General features: G+C 37.8%; 1 protein-coding gene across 3 annotated transcripts; it reads right to left on the bottom strand.

Annotated features, from left to right (window-relative positions):
- Positions 1-1,121: 1,121 nt before the first annotated feature.
- On the bottom strand, positions 1,122-9,196 carry LOC308404302 (major facilitator superfamily domain-containing protein 10-like). Of its 3 annotated transcripts, none has more exons than XM_080894304.1 (13): positions 9,041-9,181; positions 7,325-7,503; positions 6,684-6,780; positions 6,477-6,580; positions 6,190-6,348; positions 5,816-6,007; positions 3,711-3,813; positions 3,501-3,612; positions 3,307-3,415; positions 3,097-3,187; positions 2,124-2,171; positions 1,939-2,028; positions 1,124-1,822 (listed from the first exon to the last, which is right to left on the bottom strand). In XM_080894304.1, exons 2-13 carry the CDS (start codon positions 7,475-7,477, stop codon positions 1,719-1,721), a joined length of 1,362 nt encoding a protein of 453 aa, XP_080750430.1. In that variant the 5' UTR covers positions 7,478-7,503; positions 9,041-9,181; the 3' UTR covers positions 1,124-1,718. The 3 variants fall into 3 exon arrangements, with proteins under 3 accessions (XP_080750431.1, XP_080750430.1, XP_080750429.1); XM_080894303.1 differs by having other exon boundaries at positions 1,125-1,822; positions 7,325-7,506; positions 9,041-9,196; XM_080894305.1 differs by lacking the exon at positions 9,041-9,181 and having other exon boundaries at positions 1,122-1,822; positions 6,477-6,548; positions 7,325-7,470.
- Positions 9,197-10,284: the final 1,088 nt, after the last annotated feature.

The raw sequence follows: 10,284 nt of genomic DNA, 5'->3' as shown, positions 1-10,284 counted from the left end.
AACTATATCTGTGGTAGAAAGCAGTTCTGGTGACCTTATTGATGTGATTATTAAAACTGAGATCACTGTCCAAAATGCTGCAGAAGTTCCAGACAGAAACAGAGTGAGACTGTATGGGATGATAAATATGAAAAAATTTTCTCTCTCTGACTTTTTGGACCAGGGACAAGGATTTCCATGTTTAAAACGTCTCTAGACAGCCAACTGTTAATGTCATCAGTGCATCAGTTTGTGAACAGAGGTTAGATCATCAGAAAGTGATAAGTACAGCTGTGTACTATCTGTGTAAGTATGATAGGCTATATTGCGATTCTTTATGATAGTGCCAAGGAGGAGCATGTAAAGGTTAAAGAGTAATAGACTAGTAACAGACCCCTGATTTAATTTCTGTTACACTTTAGGGGGCAGATGTTTTGCAGTGGCACAAATGTGTGTTTTAGAGTAAAAAACTTTTTTTCTTCTTTTTTAGTGCCTTTTAGTACAGCCATTTCATTTTCAAGGTGCAAAATGTAGAGAGGAGAATATTTAAATCAGTGGTACAAACTGAATTGAATCATGTTTTCAGCACACAACTGCTGACTGTGTCAAAATTTAACACTGAAAAAAGTATACCTTGCTTTTTGCACTTCATACTGACATGAACTGACTGTGCCTATGAAATAATTGCACCTTAGAAATGAGCGCAACTTTTGTAAATCAGCCATAAAACTAACCACACCAGTTTGGGTCTTGTGCTTACATGTTATTTTGCCCCATGATGAGAACTGGTTAAGAACCTGAACTGTTAAACCAATTGAATCACAAAGTCGTTGACTAAAAAGTCACACATAATATATCAAATTTAAGTTTCTTTCATATCGTACATTGAGTGTAAGGATTTTCATGGATGGTGCTTACACTTTCCTTTGTTTTAACTGGACTTTACATTTATTTTAGTTTTCTTGATATGAAAGCATCGAACTGTGTATACTATGCTCAGAATAAATCAAGTTAAACTCAGATTAAAAAACAAAACTCATGAAGAATTTCCCTTTTTTGCATTTACCAAGAATAAAGATTGTAATCTTTATTTTTATATACTAAAAAAAATATCAAAAACATATCTTACCTTTAAAAATGTATTTTAGATACATATTGTGAAGTAAAATGTATGCAGCAAAAGCATTAAGTAGACCCAAATACTAAAGCATAAAGATGTTGATCAAAGCTGTACTTGAGTACAGTATTTAATGTGTAGTTCACATAGAATGAATTAGAAAAATTATACAAAAGGTTCAAAGTAAGATAACTGTTCATTGCCATGGACTGATGTTTCATTCTCTGTAGTAAAGAATAGAACATCAAAAAGTTTTATGTGTGTTAATGCTAAAGTATCCTTTGCAAAATAGAAAATCTTAGTGATTAATAAAATACAACATTACAAAAATATCTGTGTACCAGGAGCACTAATATCACATGGAATTCCTTCTAACCCACCCAGTCTACAATACACACCGGTCTATAAGAACACACAAACAACATTATGTTCATTCATTCATTTTTGGTATTTGTACCATCTTCTCATATCATTTTGTTTCATTTTTTGATCTTTGGCCAACAGCATGGAAAAGTAAACATCCTATTACTGTGAATTTAGTGCTTGCTTTCCCAGAAGATGTAAACATCATTGCATTGATGTAGGTAATGAAACAAGGTTTTTTAAAAAGTCTTTAAGTTGCTCATTCCTCTTTTAGTCTCCTGGCTATGCCCAGGAGAGCTAAGGGCAAGACGAAGGAGGCCGATGTGATAAGAAAGCAGGTCTGTGCTCCAGCAATCCAATACACTGCAAACAAATCAGTTAAAACAAAACAAATATGAATATATAACAAATAATTCAAATAGCACCATCTCAAGAGAAAAGCAGCATATGGAAAGATCCTTTAGTTTCAGTTTCCTCACCTGAGGAGGACACAACTGGGCCCAACGCTCTGGCCAGGGCACCCAAACTACGCAGAATCCCCATCACAGTGCCCTTCTGACTGGCTGAGCCTAGAGGAATCAGCAACAGTGGGTAATCAGCAACAGTACCAACATTATAGCAGGATCAAAATATTTTTGATACTTTGATTTGATAAAAGGCTCACCATGGTCAGAAACTAGAGTCGACAAGCAGGGGACAACTATGGCAGCCGCTGTAAGAATAGGATACATAATACGTTGGAACAATTTTATAATTTAGGGACATTTAAGTAAAATGCTATATAGCACAATATCATACAAAACAGTAACAATCTGATATTTTGCTTCTTAGAAAAGTTAGAGGACGACTTGATAAGAATAACACGAAGTATTTAAACTAAAGTGATATTATCCACTCCTGTTAGGGAGCAGACTAAAAAAAAAGGATCCCTACTTCAATATGCACACATATTCTGATCAAAACAACGCCTAGATTTATGGACTTTGCATCAGATTAAGTATCAGGTTAGACACCATGTTTCTAAAATTTTGGGGGCCAAATATAATAACATTAGTTTTTATCTCAATTTTGAAAATGAATGAAAAAAAATTCCAGACATCCAGGCCTTTGTTCTGTAAGATATATCTGTGGTTTAGCTACATAATTTGCTGTAAATATAGCAGCATATAATCTGTATATCAATGAAAATGTATGTAGGATTTTCTTAGGGAAGAATGTAAAATGTAAATAGAACTGGTCCCAGTACAGAACCCTGTGGAACTCCACATGAGTATAATTCATTCTGAAATTTGACTGAAACTCTTCAGATAAACCACTCCTCTGCTAATGACTTCTTGACTATGTTATAGTTGTTCGTTTAAGAATTTTTGAAATAAGAGAAGGGATGGGGATTGGTCTATGATTACTTAAGACAGCTGGATCAGGCAAAGTCTTCTTAAGCAATAGTTTAATTACTGCATCCTTGAAAGTGTTCTTGGCAGTGTTCTTCTATTTTAACAGTGTACTGTCCTGTTATGTATTTTGGCAGTAGTTTATCACATAGTTTTTAGATTTATTTACACATTCTTGGGTGCTGTCAAGACAAGACAGATGAAACTGAGTTACTGCATATTTCGAATACAGTAATTTTGACTCACCAAAGGAATACAGTGACAACCCAATGTACAGCATTGTTACATTCCACGATAACCCGATGATTACAAAGGCTGGGATCAATGCTATGATTGCCTAAAAACAAGAAAAATGGTTCAGTAAGGTAGACATTTGTGCAGTGATTTATCCTGTTCCATTAACACCAACAACGGCATTAGATCAGTATTTGCCATGCAAGCAGTTGGTGACTTTACCATACGAACAGCCCTGATGTGCTGCCCCGGTTTTATTCTGCGAGCATAACCACCCTGGATTAAAGCCATGATGACACCAATAAAGAAGAACATCTTTCCCTGCTCCATGCTGTTAGAGAGAAAAACATAAGGTTGCTGTTTGTCAGACTTAAAAGGGAAACTCAGAGTACACAGCCTTATCTTTGAGTTCATACCTTGTAAACTGGAAACGCTGGTGAGTAAGAAAACTTAAGGTGAACTCCAGACCAGAGAACAGGAAGAGGTAGCAGAAATAAACCAGCCCCAGCACTCGAAGGCTTTGCATTCCTGTGAAACACAGCCCAATAGTGCAGCACTGTGTTAAGGTTTATTCACTCTTTATAAACGGGACAATCACAGATGAATGCAGCGTATACACTACTCACCGTTTCTTGAAAGTTGATCTTTTTTCTTACTAACAGCTGCAAAATAGAACAAGGATAATGGATGCAGCAGGTCCCTGCAGTCCCCACAGCCTGAAGACAAAGCCTAAAATGGAACAAGAAAAATGATCTGCATCTCTCTCTCAGTGAATAATGATTTGAAAAAACAATGCTGTTTCTTCAGAAACAATAAGAATTATGTGAACTTGTAATTTTATTTTATTTATGTATTTTTTCTGCAGTGGGTAGGTGAAAACTGAGAAAAATCAGACATGTTCAATCCAAACAGTGATCACTGTCTCTTTGAAACATTCCTCGCCTGGTGGTTTCAGGTATGTTTCTCAATCTGGCAGACATGCACATAAATCATCGCCTTACTAATAAGGTGGTGTACACAGTGGATCAGCAGCCATAGACCTGTCCAGACATGCGTTAAGTGGAATGACAAAAATTGCTTAAAGTACACCTCATAAGGTTTTTTTTTGAAAAACTTTCATATAATTTCTGTTGAAGAAGGAATAAAGAGGGTGGAAATACTCTAAACATTGGACATCAGTATATCCTGTGTTTAGCAATGTTCTCCCTGTGTTTGAGTGGGTTCTCTCTGGGTTCCTCCCACAGTCCAAGGACGTGCAGTTAGTGGGGTTCTGAACTGCCCAAAGGTGGGTGAATGTGGTTGTCTGTCTCTATGAGTAAGCCTTGGTCAGATTGGCAACCTGTCCAGGGTGTACCCCGCCTCCTTCTCTCCCTATGGTAGCTGAAATATGCTCCAGCCACCCCACAACCCTGATAAGGATAAGCGGAAGAAAATGGATGGATGGGTGTTTGTTGGCGGTGGTCTGACTATTTCAGAAATGGATGATCTACTTTGATTTTCACACACAACCATCTTTAGGGTTTTCAGACTATGGCTCAAAAAAGACAAATTACTCAGTGAGTGGCAGTTCTCTGGATGGAAATCCAAAAGCCAGAGAAGAATGGCCAGACTTCTACGAGCTTTTAGGAGCACAACAGTAGCTGAAATGACCACTTACAACAAAGGTACGTAGAAGAATGCACAACATGTGGAATCTTGACGCAGGTGGGCTAAGGCAGTCAGAATTTGGTTTAAACAACATGAAGGAATGGATTCATCCTGCAGTATATCATGATTCAGGCTGGTAGTGGTGGTGTAATGTGTGGGGGATAATTTTTTGTACACAGTGAGTATTGTTGCTGACCATCCCAATCTTACTACAGTGTGCACATGCTCTGATGACTGATTAAAGTAGTTCACTGCACTCAAATGGACTCCAAAGTCAGCTGATCTCAATCTAACAGAGCACCTTTGTGAAATGGTGGTAGTGAAATTCCCACCATGTATGTGCAGCTGACAAAATCTCCACCTGAAACGGTTTGGTGCTCTCCTGTCAGTATGGACCAAAATCACTGAGTTTTTCCAGCACCTTGTTGAATTTATGTCTTGAAGAATTAAAGTAGTTCAAAAGGAGGGCAAAGGGTGGTCCAGCACCCAGCAGCCTGTTACCTTAGCTCAGCATGAAAAATTGAAAACATTGGAAAACAGATAGTCACTGATACTGGTACTGATATTGGCCCTTATTGAAGTACTTTGTATTTAAGGTGTGTGATACTTCCTCTTCATGGGAAAAAAGTACTTTTTTACTAAACTAAATGTATTTTTCAATCATAGCAATCATTTTTAGAGAAACATATTGTAAACCCAATACAAATATATGGTTACAGATCAGTATGTTGTCAAATACAGTGGATGTCCTTACATGGTCATTTCAGACAAACAGCTCTGGCAATTACTAAAGCGGTCTAACCCATCTCCTGTTGGGTAATAGGGAAGGAGAACTGAGCTAAAGACTTCTTGTTTGAGACAAAGCCCAGTGTAAGATAAATGAGCACTGTTTTGAACTGTGAGTCATGGAAATCTACACAATTGTAGCATAATAGGTCAACTTTAAGTGAAAAAGGTTCATACTTGTTCTACCACAGGGTGTTTTGGGAATCCATACAGCACAACTGATGGCTGGAAAATGTATGTCTACTGTTTAAAACTGCATTTAGTTCTGTTTGCATTAGCAGGAGTGTTTCTAACTAACCTTGACGTCCTTTGTTAATGTTTCTGGCAGCATCAGCCAAATAAAGAGCAGATCGGCAGTGCTGAAAGCCAGGGCGAGCAGAGCTGGAGTGAGGTAGAAGACATTTCCTGTTGCTTTGGAGGTGATAGCAAAGTAGGCGCCCATCAGAGGCCCCACAGTGAAGCCCAAGGAGAAGGCAACGCCGATCATGGCCTGATTACAACAGAGGGAAACAGAAAACAGAAAGACACTTTATTTATCTATTCTCAATACATGTGCTAAGCTAAGTGTACTGATAACAAAAAAAAGTATGTATAAATATAACACAAAGTAATTTTAATTAATTTCACTTCAACAAAACATTTCCTGTAATGACCACAAATATTTCTGCCTACCATTCCTCGGTTCCGTGCTTTCGGGCACGGCAGGTCAGCTATGATGGCAGTGCAGAGGCTGACGTTGCCCTTACAAATGCCCCCAATTACCCGAAACAAAAGGAACATGCTGAAGCTCCGGGAAACAGCCCAGACTGCATAGGAGGACATCAGCCCTAACTGAAACACAAGGCACCCAATTAGATGTGAATGAGTCAGCTCTGGAGAAAGGGCTTTGTGTTTTCTTACAGAACGAATAGTGATAAACAAAACTTTAAAAAGTCTTAAAAAAGTGATGTTTTCCTCACTGTGGTGAGCATAAGCAGGGGTCGCCGGCCATATGAGTCTGACAGAGCCCCGGTTACAGGTGATGCCAGGAACTGTAGCAGAGAAAACAGTGAGCCAATCAGACCTGGGGGGGGGGAAGGAGCATTATTAAACCAATGAGCCTGCAACACTGAAAATGTTGACCTTAACGTTGAATAAATCTGATGTTTAAAATTAATCCAATATACCTCCAAACAGGACACTGTTGTATTTCTTTTCCAAAGGAATCCCAACAGCCTCCCGGAACCAGTCCACAACAGTTTGAAGAGACTGATACACACCATCCTGCCCACACACAAACAAAGCATCACAGAGCTATAGTATAAATACCAGCAAAGTGGTTGCTTCACCATGACTCAGCAGGCGGATTCACCCACGGACTAATCGAATCAAATCACTCATGAGTTTGTTACAGTTTTTATGGAGGAGATTCTTCAAACAAAACCATCTTTGTTCGAGGATGTGTTCACAATGTAGAAATGGTCCACTGAGGGAATTCCATTCAAAAAAATCCTATCTAACAATTTTCACACTGCAAAAAAAAATGTCTTCAGTAAACACTGTTACCCTTTGATCATCACTGGCAGGAAATAAGGCTGCTGGAATCACCTTCAAAGTTTTAATGCTTTTAACCTCTTTCCTTGTCGTGTATAGCAGGCTTATCAGCTTAATGGACTGGACTGGTTCTTATATAGCGCTTTTCTACTCATCTGAGCACTCAAAGCGCTTTAATATCTGCTGTGATTTTAAAAGTGCCTTTACATGATTATACTGCTATAAATAAATAAATAAATAAATAAATAAATAAATAAATAAATGAAAGACCAACCCTGCTTTCTGCATAGTGATCCAAAATAGAAGGCAGCAGAGGTAGAATCAGAGTGAATCCCAGCAGGTCCAGCAGCAGGATGATAAACACAATCTTGATGACCTTTGTGGAGAAGTTGCCTTCATCTTCCTTGGATTTGTTTACGGCTGACATTTTTCCACCTGATAGTGTTTCTTTTCCTGCTGTACAAAGAGCAGCACTTTTAATATAGTGTGTTAAAATGCCCCTCGTGACTTTTCTCAAATAACACAAACAAGCAGAGCCATCCTTAAAAGAAATTCACCCTTAAAGAGTTACTATTGTAGGCTATCCCAATCAAACTGAAGTAGTTTCTTTACATTTCCTTGAGTTTCTTGCTTTGTACAAATCATACAAAATCATCATTTAAGTACTTTTTCCTTTTAAATAAACTGAATTACTGTAACTGAAATAGGTCTCTATTTGTCTTATCACTTAAATGTGTAGGTACAGTACCTGTACCATGTGTATTTTTAAATACACATGATATTGTTTTGCACATATTCAACTCTGTATATTTTATATATTTTATTATTATTATTATTATTATTATTATTTTATTTTATTTTTTTACTATTTAATTTGTAAAAATGTGTATACACACACACACACACACACACACACACGTAGGAAAATATTTAGTATACACATCCAGAAATGCATACACTATTATATATTGTACATATATTTATTAGTTTCAGGTTGGCCATTCTTGTATTTTGCTCGTTTGTGTTGTTGTGTTTGCACATCTCTGTTGCTTGTGGGGCTCGCACACAAGAATTTCACTCGCATGTGCTGTGCCAGTGTGCCTGCACATGTGATGTGACAATAAAAAGTGATTTGATTTGATTTGATTTAAATCTATTTTTATTTAGTTAAATTTAGTAAAATGATGTTTATTCAGTTACTCAGTGTTCTGACATTTTACTCCAACTGCGGAAAACTTGTTAAAAACAGAAATAATCATTCATTCAGATAAGCAGGAGCATCCAGGGCTGGGTCGGGGAGGGCATCCAGCATAAAAAGCAGAGCCAATTTAAATCAAATATCAAATCGTTTAAGTTGCATATTTTGGTTTCAACAACTTAAAAAACGAAATAAAACTGAGAAGGTCGCTTTTACCCCAAAGGTAATTACAGTAAGTATCACTACAGTGTCCTAGAGAAGTATACTAAAACACTTAAATACTCAAAGAAGCACCTGAAGACGGTACAATATTTAAGTAGCTGTATTTTCGCGTTAAGGTTATAAAAATGTGGACGCTATTAGTATGTAAAAAGAAGCGTTTCCTGGACTAGACAGGTTTAAAATACAAAACGTTTACACCAGTTTATGCCGGTAAACGTGTAATTACCGACACCCTTAATTAACCACATCTACTTACAGTAAGTAATCAGGAAACAGAGGGAGAAAAACGTGTTGGTCAAGGAGGAAGGAGGAGGAAGGAGGAAACAATTCCTGCAGCCTTCCTCACCCGAGCAAATCCACCTCAATTTGTATGAACTTAAAAAGCATCAACACACAAATGTGTTAGATTGTGCTTTCAAATATCTTCATCTAAAAGCACAAAACACGTTTCTCTTCATGTAAATGGTTTGGATCCAGTGGTACTGACCAATATTTATCAGCATCGCATTTTTTCCTCGATTTTTCTCCCTATGTATTTCTTCTAATGTCACCTTAACACGTTTAACTTACCCAGTGTGCGCAGAGCGGTGGACTCAGAGAAGCAGATCAAAGTGAGGACAAGTTCACCTCGACCTGGCTCATCAGTCAGTCCATTATTGAGTACACACCAGGAAGCAGCGTCCTCTTACATTTGGATGACAAGAGTGTGTCGTAACCAACGCAAACACAAGAAAATGCTGCCTTCACGTGACCTCCGTAAGCTCGTATTTTCGCCTTTCTCCCTCGTTAAGGTTTTTCTGTGGTGGTCCAACAAATCTTTTGATTCAGTGCGTCAAAGCAGTGCTTAGAGAATTTATTGAAACAGTAAAGCTGTAATGCCATGTAGTTCACTTTGATGACTGGAATATAATCAAACAGTGGCATGGCCAAACGTTGTATTGTCATATTAACACCATTACTGGTGGCAGAGTGTGTCATAAAAAATTTTGAGAAAACTGAAAAGACAGCCTTTTAGTCAATCCATCTTCTGTTCGCTGATGCCTCATCAGAAATGGTTTCAGTGGCTGTCAAGAAGCCAGTGGTAGAAAACAGGGAGAAAATGCTCAGTATGCCAAATTGCACAAGAACTGGGCTGAAAATCAGTGACAGAAGTTCTTATAGAGGGCTGAATCCAGATGTGAAATGTTTAGTTCAAATTGTCAATATGTATAGAAGAGGTTATGGTGGAGGTGCTGTCATGGTTTGGGGTTTCATTTCAGCCAGTGGTGTTGGGGATCTTATTAAAAAGCTTTTGATCAAACATGGAAAATCATGTAGGAAAGCATCTGCTTGGCAATAAGAAAATTTTTCACAAGACTGATCCCCAAACACACCTCCTATGCAGTGAAAGAATATTGGGATAGAAAAAACACACACACAACTGAACCCAGTCAGTCATGGATTTTCCTTCCCAGAGCCCGGAACTTAATATTACTGAAGCAGTGTGGGATTATATTGACAGAGAACAAAACCAAAGTCAACAAACATCCAAAGAATTACAAGAGAAGCACTCAAGGGAACAAGGCTAGGTTAAGAGAGTTCAGTTTGTGTTGATGAAAAAAGGTGGCCATACCAAGTATTGAATTTCAGGCTCATCAGAAATGTCCAATCAGACTTTTTTCTCAGTATACTGTATTTCTATTTTCACATTTTTATAATTTGCTACACCCATTTCCTAGATCCACATCAAAATTAAAAAAAAAAAAATAGGGGTGGGTAAGCCATTTGCACAGTATTATTTAGCTAATGCGCACATTGCTCTTTACATCAAGACA

Source organism: Rhamphochromis sp. 'chilingali' (genome assembly GCF_963969265.1).
Source record: "Rhamphochromis sp. 'chilingali' genome assembly, chromosome: 10".
Taxonomy (NCBI): Eukaryota; Metazoa; Chordata; class Actinopteri; order Cichliformes; family Cichlidae; genus Rhamphochromis; species Rhamphochromis sp. 'chilingali'.
The sequence above is the reverse complement of the archived record's forward strand: the minus strand, read 5'-3'. Positions and strand labels throughout refer to the sequence as shown.

Bases quoted from the DNA above. Each gene is read 5' to 3' on its own strand.
- LOC308404302 (XM_080894303.1), bottom strand. From the start codon at position 7,477: ATGTCAGCCGTAAACAAATCCAAGGAAGATGAAGGCAACTTCTCCACA. The intron at 3,814-5,815 runs GTTAGTTAGAAA...GTTCCATTTTAG, and splicing joins CATTAACAAAGGACGTCAAG to GCTTTGTCTTCAGGCTGTGG. The intron at 3,188-3,306 runs GTAAAGTCACCA...TCTTGTTTTTAG, and splicing joins ACATCAGGGCTGTTCGTATG to GCAATCATAGCATTGATCCC.